This window comes from Lycorma delicatula, chromosome 2 (assembly GCF_047948215.1).
Source record: "Lycorma delicatula isolate Av1 chromosome 2, ASM4794821v1, whole genome shotgun sequence".
Taxonomy (NCBI): domain Eukaryota; kingdom Metazoa; phylum Arthropoda; class Insecta; order Hemiptera; family Fulgoridae; genus Lycorma; species Lycorma delicatula.
Genome location: NC_134456.1, coordinates 138,426,156 through 138,449,583, shown reverse-complemented (window position 1 = coordinate 138,449,583; position 23,428 = coordinate 138,426,156). Strand labels below are relative to the sequence as shown.

Here is a 23,428-nt window from a genome sequence, read left to right as displayed (position 1 = left end):
TAAGTTTTTGTTTTAAAACAGATATTAAAAGAAAATATTTATTTCTTTCATGATAAATAAATTATGCATTTTTTAAAAAACATTCTTAATTATGTTCATTTGTAAAAATAATGTTCTTATTATTTAATTAATTTTTTGGAGGTTTCTGGTAAGTTTTTAGTAATTTTAAGGGAAGAAAGCAAAAATTTCTTTTCATTTGGATTATGGATAGTGTTTTCAAACAAGTTTTCTTACCAAGTAGCTCTGTTTGTCTTTTTTTTTTTAACTTTTCTTCTTTTAATATATTTTTTTTACGTCTTTTAAAAGTATAACTTTATTTTATTTCCCCAAATTGAGTTGAAATTTACTGCTCAAATTGTTCTTTGTATTATCTTTGTAGTATCCTGTAAAATTGTACTTTCTTTCTACAATCCATAAACGATTTTTTCTAATCGTTTATGGAACAGCTATAGCCTGTAACTTTGTACAAATGGTAACATGTAATTGAAAAAATTAAATTTTTAACTTGTACTTTTGTGGAATAGGTCCCTAGTATAAGTAGTGTCGATACCTTTACTAATCCTTTATCTAGATACCGCTTAAAACAATAGCTGTAATTGACATGATTTCCACGTTGCATAACAAAATATGAAGAGAGGATTAAACAAGAATGGCATACATAGAAAGGGTATAAGTTGCAGAACTACCTCTGATTGCAATAGCTACATTTTTAGTTGATTATCCATGTATTAATCATCAAAACTGTAAGGAACAAAACAACCACACTTATAAGCATATCAAGGCTGTGTGACTGTTTATTTATTCTCAAAGCAGCAACAGGCTTACACCCAATTACAGTAATTTTATGAATTTTGTAGAGTATAAAAAATACCAAGCCTAAGTGAGATTTAAACCCAGAACCTTCTGGATGAAAGGTGGAGATACTTTTAATACTTTCATCTTCTTGCCAGAAATGCACCTGCTGACATCTGAAAGGATATTTTCATGCAGAAAAGACGTACCACCATGGTGGAATGGTCTAATTGAAAGGGCCCTTTCATTTGGACCATTCCACCATGTAGGTAAGTTATTCTGTTTCCTTTCATAACAATTTGGTTATTATGAATTAAATTACTAATCAGAGTACATTATAGTTTCTGTAAGTATATCGATAGATTACAAAATATATAAATATTTCTAGATTTTTAATAATCCCTCTATGAGGTTTTAGGTTTAAATCTTGATCGGGTTTTGCATTTTTCACAAACTAAAATGAAGGCGATAGTTGTAACTGAATATCAACTTATTGCTGTTAAACTGTTGAGAAAATAAATGAATACACTTTGAGTCCCATGACCCGATGGTTATAAGAAACCTGACCAGAAGCATGAATCACCTCAAAAATACCTGTGTATCCAAAAATATAGAACGTTTCATGCCAGGTGTGCTGGAGAAAATGAGGACTAAGTGGTTTTTCATTCAATTTTTTACTGACCCTAATATATAGTTGCATGCATTTCAGCAGCTATCAAACCCTTCAAAGTGTAGGTGGTATTAGTCCTACAAAATGTACCTTAAATAAAATGGATAAATATTTTATTCTGATCGGTATAAAATATATAAATACAAATTTAAGATTAATAAGTTTTAGCTGATATGCAAGTTTTGAACATGGTAGTCAACATGAACCAAAGGTTTATACACCTTTTAAGAAATATTTAATTATGTAAATAAATTATTCTCATTTTTCCCCTCAACCGATGAGACTAAAATTAAATGATATCAGTATCTGTTTGTGGGGACACAGAAATCACTGTGCCAAGTTTTGGTTTGATGTCTGGAAATATCAAACCGAAAACAGGTCAACATACAAAATGTGTACATAAGTACATATATTTTCAAAATTTTTCAATGCTAAAATTGTTTTTTTTGAAGAAAAGTCATACAACATGAAGATCTGCAAAAACCCTAATAAAAAAATTTGACAAGATTAGAATACTTTTCCCCATATATAATACTCTGTATAGTTTTAACTATTATAGTTAAAACTGTACTTAGTTTTTAACTATATAGCTGAAAAGTAAAAAAAATTGAATATTTTATAGTCCTGGGTAATTCAATAAACTGAATTCAATACAATCTATTTGTTTCATAACACCTAGAAAATCTCAGAACGTACCACCATCATGAAATTGAAAAATTGAACTAAGTGTAAATGCATGTTAGGGGCAAAAACAAAATTTTTAATAAACTGGCTGCAATAGATTATCATAATAAAAAAAAATTAGGTTTAATTCATCGAATGAATACCGTCACCATTTCTCAGCGGCTAATGAATGACCAAAGGAGTTTTTGACAAGATTATAAATAGTTCTTCACACTATCAGAAAAAAATTATGCATTTTGTCAACAAATTTTTCTTTTCTTTTTATTAATATTTTTTAAATTAATATGAATAATATTAAACTATTTTTTATTTTATAATTAGTAATATTACGTGTTGTTGCTCTGATTAAGGTTTTACCAAAGTTTCCCTTGATTATTACAGACAGATGTAAGGGCAGTTCCTTTTTAAAACCAAATAGTAGCATATCTATTCATTCCTGATGTAATCTGTGCGTTTATTTCATTGTAATTTTTTAATATGCAAGGGTTGTTTGTAAAGTACTCGGCCTAACAAAGAAAACACATGATTTTTCAGTAATTTTTTTATTATTTTTCGACACAGTTACCTTGCAATTAGATCGATTAACTTCCTAACTTTTTATTTCCTTCAATAAAATGCGATTAGTCCAACTCTTCAAAATAAGCAGTTGTCTCAGTTTTGACCTCATCATTTGATGTGAATCTTCCTACACTAAGTCATTTATTTAGGTATTGGAAAAAGAAGTAATGAGTGCACGTAGAAGCATCATGAAGTTTTGCATCAACAATCCTAGACCTTTGTGCAGGTACACTATCACGGTGAAAGAGCACTTTCTTTTTGGCCAGATGTGGCTGATTAGCCGATAGAGTTCCCTTCGGTCAATCCGGTAGTGTAGCGTAATATTCTTTGATAATGGTCCTACTTTTTCTAGGTATGAGTATCACACCGTGAGAATCCCAAAAAACTGCAGCTATGTTTTTTACTGCAGATGGAACTTTTTTCTCCTTCTTTGGCATACTTTTGCCTGCTCCTATCCACTTTTTTATCTCCGGGGTGTAATGGTGAATCCATGTTTCATCTACTGTTATAAAGTGTCAAAGAACCTTACCGTTTAAATAAGTCTAAACGCTGTTGAGAAATGAGAAAATGTTTTGGGTTGACTGTTAACAAATGTGGCACACATCAAGTAGAAAGGTTTTTCCTATCCAAAGCATGTAAAATGTAGTGGACACACTCTATCGAGATGTTTGCAGTATGTCAGCAAGATCAAGTAGCTTCAGCTGACAATCATTTAATAATGAATTGTGGATTTTTGTCGATCATAGTTGTTTTGAGCACCTCAAGTGTTCATCATTTTGAATGATCTATGACCACGTTAAAATTCAGCAGACTGCTTTTTTTATTGCCAAAAATGATGGGGAAGAATCCTTCAAAATGGAATCGACTCTTGGGTATGTGTCTGTTGGAATAAACCTTTTTAAATAAATTACTTTGTAACAACTGTAACTTCTGTTTTATGCATTTTTTAGAAATTGTCAAACGTTTTTCTCGACTGTCACTAACAACCAACCAAATATATCTATCTGAAACTTTGCAGCATGCCATATAAAGAATGACAAATATCATAGGTCATTTGTCATAGTTGCACCATCTCTGTTCAGGCCGAGAACTTTCTGGACGCCTTTGGTATTTAATTTTTGTTTGATGGCAGAATTTAGAACTTGTAAAAAATGAAATTTTAACTCTTACAAAATATTTACAACTGTGACTATTTTTCTGATATTAGACCGAAACATAACGGTGAAACTTTTCTTTAATTTTAAAAAACTATAAATCAAAAAGTAATTAAAAATCAATAAAACAATTGAATTTTTTGTAGCATGATTCTATAGTAGTTGGCTGTCTTTAAGTTACTATCATACAGTACACTAATTTTCTTTAAACTACATGAAACAAATCCCACTTTACTACTACATAACATTACTGTATCATCCCATACACTATATAACTTTTTCCTTATTAGCTGCAAACATTATTTTATTTTTATTCATTTATTCTATAATTCCTTTTCTCCTTTTCTCTAAAATATTATTCTGTTGATGAATTTTTTAATAATACTGATTAAAATATTTTATAAAATCCTCTATTTTCTAAATCTTCAGTTAATATGCGTATAAATATAGGCTCAAATAATTTTCATTAATGCCATCTGAATTGTGATTTTTTAAAAAGTATTTCACGTATTCATATTTTAAATAATTATAATGGATTTTAATAACATTTATTTTTTTATTTTATACGATTAATAAATATTTTGAGATGTTGCTGCTTTTATCAAGGTTTTACCACAATTTTCCTTGATCTATCCAGGCAAATGTTGAAGCATTTCTTTTTTTGTAACTGCAGAATATAACTATCCATTCCTGACGAGATTGTATAATATATCTTTTCGTATCGATCAGAAATTTATTAATATAACGTAAAGGAGAATGTAAAACCAAAAGATATGAAGTAACTGAACAAGTGTACAAACAAAAAATACTAGTAGAATTAGGTAACTCTAAGGTAACCTGTTTTAGGTTACAGTCACATTAATTTACAAGCAAATGTCATGGTTCACTTTAGTAAAGATACTGTGGAATTTTTCTCAATTTTACTGAATATAAGATATTTTACTATTGTTACTGAAAAGGAGTATAGAAGTAAGAACTTATTACACGTCTAATTTTTAAATTCTTTAATAAAAATTGATCATTATTTGATAAAAAGCAAAATCATAATTAAATAAATATATGATAAAAAAATACATATTTTTATTATCGTAAAAAACACATAAGGAAATGGGGAAAAAAAACTGCATTCGCACATTAATCAAAAAACTAGAAAGCGGATTGGTTCTTTATTGCATTATGAATCTAAATTAAATATCAGAGTCGGGGACCTCTGAAATTTAGCTGGATCAGTCGGATTGGTTTTATTTTGCAAAACAGTTCTGTAATTTCTATGATGTTGGTTGGTTCCAGCTGTAATACAATTTAATCTTCTGTGAGGTAGACGTTAATATTTCTAGTTAAGTTAGAAGAACATCTAGCACATACTGTAGGATGCAAAAACACAGTTTTTGTGGAATGGTTCCTTGTTGCTTATCACCATCTCATTATTGTTATTATATTTTCTGTAGTGATAAAATATCACATTTGATTTTATATTTATCTGATTGGAAACGAACGATTTTTATTACAACTACAATACAGAATCAAAACAGAATAAATTTTTAAAAAAATAATAATTTACCTACAAAAAATTATGTATTTATAAAAGAAAAATTATAATAATAATTTTATTCTTCTCTTTTGTAACAACATAAAAATGAATCGTGCAGATGCTATCCTATAAGTGGAAAAAAATAACTTTCTATAACATTTGTAAAAGAAAACTAATTAAATTTCATTATTTTTTAGGCTTTCCTAATATATCTGGTTTTTATATGTAATTTCAGTAGCCTTATATGGTAATTAACTATCCTATAATTCATAACATATCCTGACATTCCGTAATGCTTTTCTAATAAATTGATTAATTAATAAACTGAAAATTTTTTTGTTGTTGCAGTGTTTTTTCTCCTATATCAATTAATACATTTTCATTAAGAAGGGACATATTAGTATTTTCTTTACACTATCTATTGCAGTCTTTCCCATGAATGTGATGTGTAAGCATCCGAGGTACAATAGCACAAAGTTAAAATTATTTTCTCTGAGAGTAATGATGGTCACCGTAGTCATTCCATATGGTGACCAGAAGAAGGTATCAGTTATGTATTATTTAAAATTACCTGAATTTTGATAGGCTTGGTATCCCAATATGCAATCCTATATATCTGTCACTGTGACAATGGGAAACAACTTCATTCCTCATTTTTCCTAAGTAAGCTTAGTATGAGATGCTTGTTATTTTAAAGAATAAAAGAAGCTGATAAACAGAAATTATGGTTAATGACATTAATAATTACCAGTCATCTTTCTTACATATGTGATGCGTGTAAAGTGCCTTAGGTACAAGAGCTAGTGAGGTCGCTTTAACTGAGAATAATGGTGTTCAACATACAAACAGTCCCTGTGGTGAATAGAATGAAGGTGCTTATTGTTTTATATTATTGAATAGGATCTGCATTTTCACGGGCTTGGTAAACCGTTATGAAACCATATATTTGCCTCAGCAAGGAAGGAAACCACTTCAGTACTTCATTCTTAATTTCTCCTTAGTAAGCCTGATATGGTATGCTTGTCATTCTTGAATATGACTATGTCATTTTTTGAAGTGACTTGTAACACTACATGGAAACCAATTATGCTCTTATAGAATTTAACATACACATATTGTTATAATATATTAATTACAAATTATTATAATATAAATTAAGCTAATCATGTGGCTTAAATAATGAAACTATTTGCATGTTAATTAAATAAGGTTGTAAAAGTGTAGTCAGTAAAAGTTTTGAGTAGTTTGTTTTTTAATAAATATTTCTTTAAACACTGACAAAGCAAAGGACTGGCTTTTGACACAAGTAGTACAATAATGTTGCTTAAATCTCTGTTTTGTATCATCATTGAAATTATCCTCATTTATAATACCGGTGTTCTTTAAATTATTAATGCAATTAGAATACACCATTTCACATTACTTACAAATTATTCATATTGTAAGTACACAGCCTTCACAATTTTGTAGCCAAAAGTATACTATTTACAAACAAAAAATTCAGAAATATTGTAAACAATGAATGTTAGATGAAAAATACCTGTGAGATGATCAAATTAATTTCATATTTAACAAAATCAAGCCATACTGTTTTCCTCTGAAGCCCCTTAATAAAAAGGTAAGTTGTCTTCTTTATTGAATATTCATTATTCTTACATATATTCTCATATAAGTATAATATCATCTCTTGGGGCTCTGTCAAAAAGTCAGAATGAGTTTTTAAGATACAAAAATGAGATATTAGATCATTATATGGCGTTCGTAAGTATGAATTTTGTAAACCTATGATAAGTAAATTAAATATCTTAACTTCTTGCATTTACATCTATAAATGTGCAACCTTTGCTAAAAAGAAAGACCGAGTATTCTTAAAAAGTAACAATATCCACCTTTACCAAACCACACAGCAGAATGTTTTCATATAACTCAATACTTCAGTTTAAAAGAAAGAGGGTTATTATGCTTCCATTGCCATTTTTAATAAATTGCCAATATATTTTTTAAAATTTTCCCACAAATTTATTTAAAATATAATTAAAATAATTTCTCTTTTAAGAAAACACTATTACTCTGTTGATGAATTTTTAAATAATATTAATTATTTTAATAATACAATTCATTTGCATTCTGTTCAATGTATACATAAAATGTACTCAAAATATATTTTCAATAACACTTTATGAATTATTTTGTAATAATCTTTTATATTTAATATTTATTATTTCATATGTTTATATTTAAAAAAATAATATGATGTGAACTATATAACTTACTATTTACTCATCAGAATAAAAGATTTATTTATTTAGTTTTAGCTCTACTGCTGTATACGAAAGTTTTTTTTTTACCTATCTAGAAAAGATTTTTCTACTTTTTTACCATGTTCACATATTGGTTTCCCAGTTTAAAAGAAGTAATTTGCTCAATTCCTTTAAAAGAGGTTTTTCTGTGGCATCTAATACATTATATATATATTATATACTAGTGTTTATGTATATATAATATTGTCTGACTATTGTCCTTCGTAAGATGATAACTTAATTAATCACCAAATACATTTGATTGAGTATTATAAGATTGCAATCTTAAAACTGATTACCTTTGACTGAAAATTTTCATCTATTTCATTACTTTTTGTTTGTTACATTATATTATGTTGTATAGCTCCAGTCATAATATAGTTGTAAAAATTCATAAATTCTAACCAGTTACTCAGCTTTGCAATTCAAATTTCATTGAACTGGAATTTAGGACCGAGATATAAAGTAAGTTATAATGTGGATTATTGTAAAACATGACTGCAGAGTTAGTTAAGGTAATGTAAAAATGTTCATTACTAATGATAACACAGAGATAATTAATTATTTATAACACTGTCCATCACAATTTTTGGAACTGGATATTTCATACAGTAACTCAACAAAATAAGAATATTCCAAAATACTTTATCACATCACGTTTTCAAGTTATCACTTTTAAAGTTTTATCTAAACAAGCAGAACTCTTAGGTTTATGCTGAAGGAATGGAGTTTATTAGAAAAACATACCAAAATTTCATCGTATAGAAATTAAAACAACGAAACTTTAATGAAATATGGCTTAATTTGTTCCTGCCGTGTTTTTAGTGGGCTGAATTTTGACCTAGTTATTAGATATGATGTTGTTGATAATCAGCATTTATTTCTATACTCAACAAAAAAAAGCTTGAACGTTGTATTTGCATCATTCAAATGAGGTTTTCTCTGTATCGTTATCTCATACTATACAAGTGAAAAAAACATATGAAAATTTCACTTATTTTGAAAGCTGTAAAGTATGTAATGCTTAGTCATGTAGACTGGTAATTAGAAAGTTATAAATGTTATTAAATGCAAAAAAAAATAACTAGATAGTTTGCAATCCAGAAGGTATTAACAAAAATTATTTGAGAACATATTTATACATAGATCGATGAACAATAGGTAGAAAATTTTACAAAGGACATTAAAGAAAATATTTTAGATGCCACAGAAAAACTTCTATGACAGGAATTAGACAGATGACTTCTTTTAAATTGGGAACCAATATGTGAACAACATAAAAAAGTAGAAAAATGTTTCCTACATAGGTAACAAACTCTCAAATACAATTTAGAAAATGTTATTGAAAATATATTTTGAGCAACATTTACATACACAATGAACAGGCTGCAAATAAATAGTGTTAATAAATAATTAGTATTATTTAAAATTCATCAGTAGAGTAATATTGTTTTTGTAAAAGAAAATCATTTAATTATATTTTAAATAAATTGGTGGGAAGATTTTTTAAAATGTTTAGGCAATTTATTAAAAATGGCAGTGGGAGTGTTAAGGCTTTTTTTGTAAACTAAGGTACTGTGTTGAGTTATATGAAAATTCAGTTGTGGAAAGTTCTATTGTCTAGTGTGATATAGATGTATATTATATCTTTAGTATAAGTCTGTAGACTGAATTAATTTTAGACACTGTTCTTTAAATTTTTCATCCTGACACCACATATATAAATTTACATTACTAATAATTTTATATAGACACTATGTTTTCAGTACACAGTTTTCAATATTCATAATACCTAGGTGAATGAAATAATCATTGCTTATAAAGAAGTATGAACTTCTTGAATGTAAGGAGTGGCATATGTTTTATATTTAGAATTTTGTCAAAAATACATAAAGACAAAAGATTAAAAGATAATAAACCCTAGCCCAGATTCACATTTACAAAAATTACAAGCTTTTGGACACCCCATAAAATTTCTTCTAAGTCCTGAATTATTTCAAGAAATGTGCACAGAAATTTAACTATACTCAACCGATGTCAAGTACTAATAGTAAACATATCATTTAATTGAGAAAATGTACAGAGAAACTGCTATTTTTTATTACTTTGAAAGAAATTTGCCAAATGTGATACGATTATTTTTTAAAGGAAGTAATTTATTACCGGTTGAGAAACGTAAAATCGAACCAAGCTGTGTTTCCTGGATTTGTATAATTATGACTTTTTCCCCTTAGGGTCGTTTGAAAGACAGATTTTATGATTTGAATCCTCCCACTATTGAACTAGAAGTGAACATTCAACTACAAATAACAGTACAAACGACATCATTTTGCGTCAGGTGACTCATAATGATCACTGAAGCATAAAAGTGCATCGCTGTGTAGGGCGCTTACTTCAAAGAGCTTTTATAAAAATATAATAAATATTTTCGTTATTATAATAAATATGTATTCTCCAACTACCCTTTGAACAAATTGGAGATGATTCCCTTCCAACAATGAAATGCATTTGTCAGAGAAAATAATTTTCAACTAACCTTCAAAAGTCCGATTTATATATTTCTTATCCATTGCACTCTCTTTTTCTTCATATTTTTCTATTATGAGCTACTTTTTCAGCATTCATAATGCTTTATGAGCTTGTTCAAGCAATTTTCATCACATAGTTAAATGACATTTCCTTTTGAAGATTACAATTTGATTTCAAGGATCAAATTTGGATAATGTAACTGGCAAGACATCATCTCTTTTAGTGATCTATCTTTTTCTGCCACACTTTCCTTTTTATCGTGACTCAACAGAACCAGTCTCTTTTTTCCAGGTATTAATGGAATCAACAGCTTATAAACTCATCCCACATTATGCTACAATTTGATATTAGATATTAAAGAATATTCATGATGAGGTATGATTTTTGTTTTCTTTTTTAATATATCATCTAAAATATTAAATTGCATGACCACGATAAAAAAAATTACACGATATGTAGCCAAAGCCAAATCCACAGACTACAGAAATTAAATAAATCTAATTAATAAATTCATATTAGATAAAATATGAACATAACTGTTTGCAAATTACAAACAATAGCAGCAGTGTAACAAACTTAACTTAAATTTTTCTCCCTACTGTAATGTTTCCATTAATCTGGTCATAGATAAAGTCAAATATAAAATACAGAGGAATATTGATCTACTTTTTTATTTTAATATAAAAAGAAGACTTGACTTCTGTATAAAAAAAATCCATTTACTGACAATACATTTATTCATAGTCATTAAATTACAATAGAGATTAATAAAAATGGAACACTCATCATCATTAAGTTTGATTGTACTTCTTTTTATGACTAACAGGAAATGAATTTAACACAAGGTGCAGTAAAATGCAAGTATTATTTAAAATAATGTATTAAAAAATTGAACATGTAATATAAAATTGTATAAATGTGAATTCATGTATGTATATTTAAAAGGTCTTACTATACTTTGCACATGAGAATGTACATATGAAATGATTTAAAATGAACTGATAAATAACACTAAATAAAAGTATAAGGAACAAAATAAAACATTACATTTATTAAATGTACATAAAATAATTTTAATTATTGCACTTCACAATAGAATTATAACAGAGATAATGTAAAGGATGTAAAATAAATGAAAGTCAAAAAATGGAAAAATACAAAATACAACAAAAAAAAATTCTGATACATATTCTTTTCAACAAATAAAAAAATTTCAATATAATATATTTCCAAATAAATAACATAAAATTTTCTGTTCTCAAATATAACAAAGATGGGCATGTTAAACAAGTCTTAATAAGATACGACTATTTAAAATGTCATTAATACTTGTAGTAGTGCATAAAGTTGATATTACACCCAACAAGTGGAAGGTACTAACTCTCACTTGAATAAAAAACTGGAAAAAAAGAAAATAAACATATAAATATTAAACAAACGTACAATAAAAAACAATCAAGAAACATAAATTATTTACACTTTCTCGACGCAGCAGTGTAGAAATAAAGGAAATGTATAGCGATCAGCCAAAATTTTGGGTATCATGGCTTTTGAAAATGCTGACATTTCAGGACCCTCTTAAAAAAAAAACATAAAATAAGTTAAAGAAATTTCCAGATGTATGTACATTCTCATTTTATTAATATTTCCAGACTGACTATACATATTCTTTGAAAATTGTTCAAAATGTTTCTGTATATGGAGCATTGTTGGTATTAAATTTTGGGAAAAATTAAAGAAGGGAAGGGTAGTTTTTACTATCTTTGTATAATGGTCAGAGAAAATTGTGCTTTAGTAGAATGAAAGTAGTATTTTATATTTAAAATTCCAAACTTTTGAGTCATCGAAGGAAATATACAATATTATTTCTAAACAGCATTCGCCTCACATCTCCAAAACCCACTGACCACAAAATTGAAATTTGCCTAATTTATATCCTAGGTTTGGCCTGATTTTAAACTTCATTGGACAAGGGAGACATTGTTGTATCCATACTTTTATTTTTTTTTAGTCTAGTTGAATAACACTGTACCAAACTGGGATAACTAACTGAAATAAATAATTACTTGAAAGAATAAACCTTTAAGGCTCCAATAAAACAAAGGACTGAACAGGATCCATCTTTAAAACATCAATTTTTTTTAAACATTAGTTTTCAAGATGAAAATCCCACTGTATCTTCATTAATACATGAAGATTCATGTTTACATTAATGTATATATGTATCTAATTTTTTTTCAATTATGCACATAAATAAAGTATAGTTCTGATGATAAAAATATGGTTTTATTTTATTGCAAATTGTACTCTAAATATTACACAATTAAGTCATCATTAATATTTTTAAATTCTATGGTGTTTAAAAAAAAAGAAAACAAAATCGGGGACAAAGACAGGAACATTATGCAAACTTTTTTTTTAATATGTTAAACATAGTACCATCAATACCAATATCAATAAACAAGCGACCAAATCCACTGAAATCATTAACAGAGTGATATCTTTCAATCCTTAACACATCTTCAATTTAGATTTTTTTATTACATTTATATAGTTACATGTTGACTGGATTATAGCAACAATTTAGGATAGGAAGAACCAAAAAAGGAGCTCAAGATTTAAACTATTAGTGAGGAAATAACAATGACAAGGATTAAAGAAACCATTAAGAAAATGTAAGGAAATAGGTGGTTATGAGCAATGAGAGGTGAAAAGTCAAGAGATCGTGCTAATAGTATACTGTTGAAGTCATTCTCTAGTTTCCCTTCCCACATCTCCACTAATAGTCCAGGCCGTATCTGTTTTAATGGGCATATTTGGACTTTCTCTATATGACTGCTAATTTTTGCTTTAATGCCTCCGGAATATCATCAGAAATGACTATTTCATTATGTGCCAGTTGGAAAAGGTGAGTGTAAATTTTTATAAAACAAAATGTAAAAAAAATTCATTTTCCCTCTATTTTCCTAGTTCATTTTAGAGAAAAGATCAAAAAAGAAAAAAGTTTTGTTATTAAATTTTACACACACTATTTGGTTGCAAATTGAAAGATACGTTATTATTAGTATAGTATAGTATTATAATAGTAATAACTGTCAAAAAAAAAGATTTTTTGGGAATTTTTTTCGAGTACTTATAAATAGGACCTTCTGATTTTCCCTCAAAGAACTTTTTATATGACAAAGCAAAACGTCAAATTTAAAAATAAAATAGGTCTGTTTTTGCAATCCAGATTTAAAAAAAAAAATAAAATGGGTTTTTCCAAATTGTGTAGAGCCTGAAATAAAGTATATGTAATTAAAAAAGTATCTCTCCAGATACTTTTTTAATTACATATAAAAGAGCACTCAAACTTTCAAATGCATTTTGAAAAATTTAAATCAGTTAACTAGGAGAGCCTAGGGAATTTTTCAAATATACTTGCAATTTGTTTCTGCTTTTAAGTAATCACAAAGTTTTATCTAAATTAATTTTAAAAAGCACAGCATAAAAGTAATGGGAAAGACTTCTTTAAATAAAAAAAAAAGTGGGAATTCGTCCACTAGAAGCTGAGAGAATTGCATTTTAAGACAGGGTCACTATTTTAAATGCATGAGTTCAATTTTGGGTGATCAAGAGTTTATCTACCCTACCACAAACCCCCATGCATTTTTCGTGTGGAGTATTTTTAATTAACATTTTATCTAGGCTGTACATGAGTGCAGGAGTGGAAAATTTACACCTGTAAAGTACTTGGAAAGATGAAGGCATATCTCAAAAAAAAAAAAAATAATAAAAAAAAAAAATAGCCCTACCGCACTTTTAGTTTCGTTGTAAACAGCGGTCAACTTCGATCGGTTATATCTCTGAGATAATTAACTAACTGAAACTTTTTTTTAAAAAGAAGCATCTTTCCAAACACTTTTAAGCTGTGCTTTTTAAAATTAATTTAGATAAAAATTCGTGAAGATATTCAATTTGTTTAAAAGCAAAAAAATTGCAAGTATTTTTCAAAAATTCCCTAGGCTCTCCTGTTAAAAGATTTATATTTTTCAAAATTCATTTGAAACTTCGAGTGCTCTTTTATATGTGATTAAATTTTCAAGTTATTTAGACTTTATTTCAGGCTCTACACAATATGGAAAAAATCCGTTTTTTTTAAATCTTGATTGCAAAATTACTGTGCAAAAACTGTCACGACAAATTTTTTTTAAATTTGGCGTGTTGCTTTGCCATATCAAAATGTTCTTTGAGGTAAAATGTGAAGATCCTATGTATAAGAATAATAACATACTTATTAATTTGCAACTGATGATATTGTGTGTAAAATTTAATAACAAAACATTTTATTCTTTTGATCTTTTCTTTGAAATAAACAGTTATTGAGTTATCTGAAAATGGATATTTTTGTGATTTTTTGCATTTTGTATAATAAAAATTTAAGCACCCCTTGTTCAACTGCTACACAACAAAATCATCATTTCTGATTATATTCTGGTGGCATTAAAGCAAAAAATTAGCTATAGAAAAAGTCCAACCCAAAACAGATACTTCCTGGACTATAGGAGCATACACAAAACTTTAGCCAGATCCATTCATAATTCTGTCATTGGGAGCTGCTTAAGCAACTCAAGTATTGTATTTTGTGAAAAATGGATGAAAAAACTTTGGGTGGTGATCAAAAATAATTTTTTCAAAAGCCAACTATATAAAGCTGAGCTGGATAAATATAAATGCAAATAAGCTCCACTGATTAGAACAACTGAAAAATTGTTTGGTTGTTTTTGAAATGGTCATACAAACACAATCCTATAAATTCTAAACGACCTGGGTTTACAACTGCAGAGAACATTGAAAAAAAATCCATGATATGGCAATGAAGGATAGAAGACTGATAGTGAAAGAATGCGAGATCATTAAGACAACAGGGATTTAAAATGAACAGATTTAAAAATGAACATTTTACACCAATATTTACATATGCAAAAAACTGTCTACAAGATGGGAGCCAAGTTCATTCACATCAATCAAAAGCTTGAATTAGGAAACATCTCAAAGCACAATTTGGGGCTGTTTTAACACAATCCAAAGAAATTTTTGCATTGTTTCGTTAACAGTTGATGAAAATTGGATATTTCACTATTGACTGAAACAAAGAAATACTCCAAACCACTCGTTCTAAGAACTTCAAGCACTTTAAGAACTTGCTCCAAAAAAGACAAAACCATTCCACCAGCAAAAACGGTAATGATGGGTGTCTTTTAAGATATAATGGTGGCATAATCTTCATTGACATTCTGAAGAAAAGTAAGATGATAATTGGATGATACTATGCATCTTTGCTGGATTATCTGAATGAGAAAATGAAGAAAAAAATGACCGCATTTGATAAACAAGAAGGCTCCTTTTTACAGACACAATGAACTGGCTCACTCTTCAATCCCAATTACACAACATTTTTCTGCATTCCTTCTCACGAGAGTTAGCATTTTTTGAGACTTATATCTATTTCCAAATGTAAAGGTTTACTGAAAAAATATCTACACAAAATGATTGAAGTTACTGTCAAAACATATGCCTAATTTGAAGAACTGGCTAAATCATACCATATGGATGGATTCAAAAAATTGAGGATCATTAGACTAATTGCATAGATTTGAAAGGAAATTATGCTAAAGAATAAAAAAAGATTTAAAAATTCTGCCTTATTTATTTTTTTTTGAGGAACTTATCAAACAACTCGCATTTTTCTTTTCAAAATTTTAAGTTTATATTATCATCTAGCAATTTTCTAATTAAAGGAATGTTAAAATTTCAAAAATGTATTTCGAATGCAAATATAAAGTTAAAAATACTGAGTGAGACCAATTCTAAAATGTAGATGAATAGGACTACCAATTTTAAGCCCAAACATGAATATAGATTAATGAGTACTGATGAAAGGATTAGAAAATTTAATAAGTCTTAAAAAAAATAAAATATAATTTAATGAAATTTAAATATCTTACCTGTATGGATAACCATGTGCCTTAGAACGAAATATTGATAATATTACACTGAAGAATATTGCAACAATTGCAAGACCAACCAGTGAAAGTATTTGTCTCATACGTACATCACAGTTTTTACGAGCAGCTGCATCAGTCATCATAATCATTCCAAGAACAATTGCACTATCTTTATTACATGGTAATTAAGGAAAATTCTATTGAAACTGTTATACTGTTTATATTAAATATAATCAATCGATGATAATTCAAATTACAAAATAACTATTTAAATAACCACTAAATAGTTGAAATTTCTGAAAAAAATATTGTTTTATTTTACAGCTCTTGTAGATTGGTGGATGGCATATGATTCTATTATCACCCATTATTTTCTTTCAAAACTCTCCTATTCTTCATCGACTCCATCATCTCAACATTATTAATTGTAGCAGATTGCTTCAGTTTACCTGGCAGAAATTGGTCATCATTTATCCTGCCAATCTATATACAAGTACCAAATTTACTATAGTTTACAATCACACCCTAAATACTGCATTTCTAATGCACAGATACTCCTATGAACAATGTTACCTAATGCCAATGTGAATAAGTCATTGAAGATTACCAAATAAGTGACAGAGTATTTTAACAAAGAATTTTAGAATAAAATTTAGCGCAGGTTTACCATCAATTTATTTAACTTGAATGATTATAATGACATTACTTTCTTCTCATAATACATAAATCTATTATTTTAAAATGAGATATTAAATATTGTAGATATTTAATTTTTAATTAAAATATCAAGATGTTAATTTATTTCAGTAAGGATTGTGCTACCTGCATTTCATTTTTGAGATGAATTTATATATGACGGTCTGTGATATAGGACAATCTTGTTCAATTCCTAGGAAATATTTTTTTAACTTATTTTATCCATCTCATTATTCTTCTATTAAAAAATGGTGGATTTTGATAAATACTAAGAGAGTAATATGTACTTATACTGGAAACAGAAGTAGGTGTAGCTGAGCTACTAAATATATGGTCTAAAAGTGAATAATACCAGCAGCACATAAGTAAGTCTTACCAGTCTTATGAAAATTTTCATATATATATTTCTGTAATGAATTTGTCAGTCATAGCAGTTTTTGGGCATCATTCTGAATCTATTTAGAACAACGTTTAAATTCAGTAGCTCACTTTTTTACCACTGAAAACAAGGAGGAAGAATTCTTCAATGTGAAATCTTACTCATCGTATGTTTATTGAGGTATTAAACTTTTAAAACAAAGTAGTTTACAACAACTCAAACTTTAATTTTATCCATTTTTCAGAAAATGTAAAAACTTAGTTGCTTTAATTGATTGCCACAAAGCGACTAAATGCAAATAACTGAAACATTGCAATAAGCCATCCATCTAAATAATACATGACAAATATCACAGTCATTTGGTTATACTTCCACAATCTCTGTTTCAGGCTGAGAATCTTTTGAACAATCCTCTTAAGGAATGAATAGGAAATGCAATCATAAAAAATATTACTGAGAAATATTAACAGATATTTTCTGAAAGCTTTACCTACAACCAAAGCCTTAATTTTGGTATCAGGATAGGTTTGATTTATATATGCCCTGTTCCAGAACTGATATTACAAGAACTGACATTACTGATATTATGTGAGACAATTTACATTACTACTATAAGATGTCAGGACTGGATAAATGCCTGGTTGAATTTCTGAACTGACAGACCCATCTGTTTCAAATCGAACTGGTCAACTGTGTATTAACTCAAGTCATGAAAGTATTTAGTGGTGCCTATTGTAAAAGTACAGTTAAGTTATCATCAGCTGATGGTGTTGATGACTTAAGTTTTTATATCTTTATAAAATAACATAAAGTCATAACTTTATTCATTAAACAAATATTAATTAATTTTAACTTGTACTTATTTTAATGATAAAGGCAAAATAAATGATGAAAAATTAAAGTTTTAAGATAATACAGTAGATTCTGTACTTCTAACAATACAATGAATGAATATTGAACAAATGGAAAATACTCAAATATTTTTTCATCATCAAATTTCTCAAGATTACATATTTTTCAGTTTTACATCTTTTCTATGCAGGATGCACACTTTACCTTCTGTTTTGCCACTGATTTTATTCTTCTTCTACTTGTTCAGCCAAAGCAATTGCAATTATAGATAAATCTTCAATAGAGAAATTCATAGTGAACAAAATGGCATCAAAAACTATACTAGCAATTTTTTCCTCAGAAGCTGCACACTTATCTTTTGGTGCAATATAAATTGTGCCAGCAAAAGGCCTTGTAAACAGAACCTGCATGGTATAACTGAATCTTCCATTATACAAAATAGTAACAATCACAGAATTGAATACTTCTATGGTATTACTTAAAAGCTTTAATAAATCTATATATTGGAGATAACAAAAAAAAAAATAAATAAATAAAAAAATAAAATAACTTAAAATTAACTGAAAGGATACTTAAAACAATGATGATGTAAGTTTCAAGAACAAATTGCCCTTGTGAAGATCCATGTATATATGCAACACCTCCACTCTGTAACCTATGCACAAATGGGGGACCTCTAATGTGATTCCACATTTGGCCAGAAACCATAGCCAGGCAGAAAAACTATGAACAAGATTTGATAATATAGTTAATATAAATAATAACAAGATTCACACTTTTTTATCATTAAAAAATTATGACACACACGTGCACGCATAGGTAAGGTGAAAAGTTTCAGGATTAGATAAGAAAACAACACTTTTCTGGATACTAAGATCTACATACTTAGCCCAATGTTTCACAAGAGCGCTTATGTCAGTTTGATATGCTGATTTATTTAACTTCTTAAAATAATCACCTATATCAGCAATAATTACATTACTACATTACTGGTAGAAAATCTCTTCCCTCTAAGCCATTTTTTTAGGTTAGGAAACAAGTGATAATCACTGGAAACCAGATCAGGTGCTTATGGAGGGTGTTGGAGCAATTCAAAATGTAATTCGTTAATTTTTATCATTGCAATGACTGAAGTGTGAGCTGGACTGCTGTCTTGATGGAAAATAACTTTTTTTTTCAAATGCGGTCGTTTTTCCTTAGTTTCATTGCTGAGATGCTGCAATAGGGTCAGATAATATTTGCCACTTTTTGTTTCACCCTTTTTGAGATAATCAATAAAAATTATTCCACATGCATCACAAAAAACAACAGTTGCCATAACTTTTTCACACGAAAAGTTTTTACTTTTTTTTAGAGTAGGTTGACCTTTTTCAAACCATTGTTTTGACTGGTTTTGTCTCGGAGTGTAGTGATGAACCCAAGTCTCATCAGTCATTACAAATCAACATAAAAATTCCTCTGGACCGAAAAAGTTCGAGACTATCACTTGAAATGCTTTTTGGCACTGTTTTTGGTCAGGCTTGTTCATGCAAAATATTGTTCTGTTTATATACTTATAGACTCTGCTAACTCATTCAATCACTGTTGCTCACCAATTTACCAAAATAATTTTATGCACTTTTTCTATAATTTCTGGCATAGTTACTTCAGAAGGGTGTCCATTGTGGGGTTTCGCTAATACTTGTCTGAACCATTTTAAACTCTGTGACCCAATTTTTAACTGTTGTATTTACTGGAGAAGAGTCTCCCAATGTTATATCAAGCTCTTCTTTGCACTTCATCCTTTCAGAAAAAAATATTTAATCACTGCACAAATTTCCAGATTTCTCCATTTTCCAAAAAATGCCGTTATTCTCCACTTATATTTCTATATATTATATTTTTAGAGAATTAAAGTTATTTGATTTAAATTTTCCACGGAGTGGAGAATTAAGGCAATTAGGGCTCTACTATTTTAAGTGATGCAGCGACTTGAAAATCTTATGGTAAACTAATGAAGAATGGAATCAAGCGGCGCCATTACGAAATTAAGTGTACTAATGCCATCTCTGTGTGAGGCCTGGAACTTTTCATCTCACCTATTCAGAAAGTATATTTGATGTGTTTCTTGAAAGGATCCAGAGTACACATAGACTTATACTATGGCAACCCTTTCCTTGATTGAATAAGGCATTTTAGAAAAACATAACTGCAAAGAACAAAACTGTACTTCACTAAAACATGATTAATTTACATCTGAGAACAATAGATGAGAGTAGTAACATATATAGCCAATATTGACAGTAGAAGTAGTAGTAGCAGCAGCAGTGATAGTAGCATAGTTAAAGGCGATACTAAGATAATTGCAGTTGAAGCAGGCTGTTGCTTACCAGACATATAAATATACGCATAACAAAAATATAACCACCAAACACAGTAACAGGAATCTAAAAATTAATACCAAAAGTCGATTTTAGTGGGATTCTGCATTATCAATCTGGTACAAAATTCCTAAATTACATCAAACAAAAACAAAAAATAAAAACTAAAAATTTAGAAACATAAACCCCAATAATCACAAACAAATAATGCCAACTTCTACATTTTTAGTTTTTGTTTGATATAATTTTTGAATTTTGTACTGGACTGATGATGTGAGATCCTGCATTTAGGTTCTGTTACTGTGTGTCTGGTGGTTATATTTTTGTTTTCAGTTTTCAAAACTGATATTGACTCTTTTGGAAATTTTAAATTATGAATTGGATCTTTCTATAGTTCAATAGGCTCTTCTCGGAGTGCTACTGACTCTCTGATGATTACAAAACCTCTGATATCCTCATTAGGGATTTCATAGCACCAGAACGTTGTACGGAATACAGTGGACTTTTTCATACTTATTTTTTCCAAAAAAAAAGACTGCATACCAATACAGCACATACTCAATATAAATTCTAAACACAACCACTCTCACTATATCTAAGAGTAAACAATTTAAAATCTCCTTAAATTAATATTAAAAAAAAAAGACAATAAGAATTATTACTGATGGATACTTACAATAGCACTGATACCCCACAATGTTTTATTATAAAGAAAATCAAGGTTGTTCCTTCGTAAATACAAGAAACCAGCGACAAGTGCAAACAACATGATCAGGGCCATAGTACCAGAGTAGCTTGGAGGTCTGAATACACGTATCTATTAACAAAATATCAATGCATCAATTTTTCAAGACTTAAATTAAATTTTATTTTCACATAAATTATATATATATATTTTTTACTTTTCCAGCTGTATTATAATATTACATTAAGGAAATTATCCTCATCAAGTCAAAATTTTATACGTAAGGTTTTGCAACCTGACCAGGTAATCTGCAAAAAGTTACAAATTATTCATCACTCTGTCCAACCAAAAACAATTGAAAAGTTCTGTTTCATTTCACGAAGAAAAAATCTTTAGCTGTGGAAAATTAAAAATGACAAGCATTTAATTGCTATACAGAAGTGTGAAGAGAGAACTGCAGCTGCCTATGGTATTTCCAGGACTCAGGTTCAAAGAATAAGAATATAAAAAATAGAACTTCTTCGATCCAAAGGGCCAGAATGTTCATTCATCACCCTGAAAAAGAAATATACCAAACCAGTTTCTGGATTAGAGGTTTTGATAAAGGTGTGGTTAGGCAAACTGTGAATGAATTTCACTCAAAAATAGGGGAGCTGCCAGAAGTTAACAAACTCTATAATGAATTGAAAATTAAAATTAATTTAAATGTCAGACAAACTAGTTTAAGAAAAATTTTGAAAGAATTAGGTTTTAAGTGGCGCAAAACAGAAAATTAAAGGAAAATTTTGGTTGAAAAACACGATATTAAGCAGAAAAGGATTTCATATTTGCAGGCAATCAGTGATTTTAGAAAATATAACCAGGCAACTTAGATGAATCCTATGTTTTATCATCTCATTCAACAGCACAATCATGGGCTGATGACAGCAATACAGGATTTCATTTACCCATAAATAAAGGTGAATGATTAATTCACCTTTATTCTGGTGTGAATTAATTCACACCAGAGGTGAAGCGGACCTTATTCCAAACACAATGTTAACTTGGACAGTCAAATCAAAAAGTGGCAATTATTATGATAGCATGAATATTAAAAATTATTTGAAATGAGCTGAAGAAACATTAGTTCCTATCCTTCCTCCTGAGTCTGTAGTAGTTATTGACAATGCTCCGCATCATAATAACTTTTCTGAAAACTTCCAGCGTCATCAAGCAAGAAAAAAGACATGACTGTTTGGCTATAGAAAAATCATATTCCATTTTCATCTCAGCTGCTTAAACCACATTGTATGAACTAATTAAGTTGAATAAAAGTAACAGAAAATGATACAAATTTGACGAATTCTTGGAACTAAGTGGGCATCAAGTTCTGCAGCTTCCACCTTACAATCTTGATTCAAATCCAATCGAGCTGATATGGTCAGAGGTAAAACGACATGTTGTGAGCCACAACAAACGTTTAAAATGTCAGAAGTGCAGAAACTGCGTGAAGATAAAATGAATTTGATGAGCGATGAACACTGGAAACCTTACTGTGAAATGGTTAAAAAAAATTGAAGGTGAATATTGAAAACAAGAATCTCTGACAGAATCTTTCATTGTCTCTTTATGTAGCGACAGTGATAATAGTGACAATTACACTGAATATAGTGATGGCAGCAACAGCATTCTAGCTGAGGAATTAAAACGGAAAATTCATTTTCCAGTTGTATTTTAAACATTGCTTTAAATATTACAATATTTACTATGTAATTAGTAATAGATAATATTTTGCCATCTGTTATTACATTTTACTATGTACAGTACAGAATTAGCAGACTGTATTTCATTTTAACACTGTTCTATTCATTTGTTAAAAATAGAACAATTATTTGGTAAGGGGGATTAGTAAGAGTGAGGAACAAGTTTTTACCTTGCTTGCCATTACTTAGCAGCGACTGTATGTACCTATGTATATTGGTTAGTGTTTAACTTTATATCTCTAAACTAGATAAACTGACAATTTACCATATACAGATATGTGGTACTGATGACAAATAATTTTTTCACATAATTTAAAGCCTCTCACATAGCTAAAATGCTTTCTGAAGGTTTTCAATCTTACTCAAACCCACCTATAAAAATGTAATAGAAAATTTAATCTAATTTTAATGAATAAAGTATCATTAACCTTTTCACTTTTTTAATGAAGGTTAAAATATTATAGAAATAAAATTATAATTGAAGTAATATTATATATATATATATATAT

General features: G+C 28.7%; 1 protein-coding gene across 1 annotated transcript in view; it reads right to left on the bottom strand.

Annotated features, from left to right (window-relative positions):
* Positions 1-11,266: 11,266 nt before the first annotated feature.
* Ostgamma (oligosaccharide transferase gamma subunit) overlaps positions 11,267-23,428 on the bottom strand; it is a 28,444-nt gene continuing 16,282 nt past the window's right edge. Inside the window, exons 5-8 of the mRNA XM_075356299.1 lie at positions 21,169-21,309; positions 18,705-18,855; positions 16,206-16,374; positions 11,267-11,617 (exon numbers count right to left, since the gene is read on the bottom strand). Coding sequence (XP_075212414.1) covers positions 11,602-11,617; positions 16,206-16,374; positions 18,705-18,855; positions 21,169-21,309 — 477 coding nt within the window. The 3' untranslated portion in view covers positions 11,267-11,601. The remainder of the gene's footprint in view (positions 11,618-16,205; positions 16,375-18,704; positions 18,856-21,168; positions 21,310-23,428) is intronic.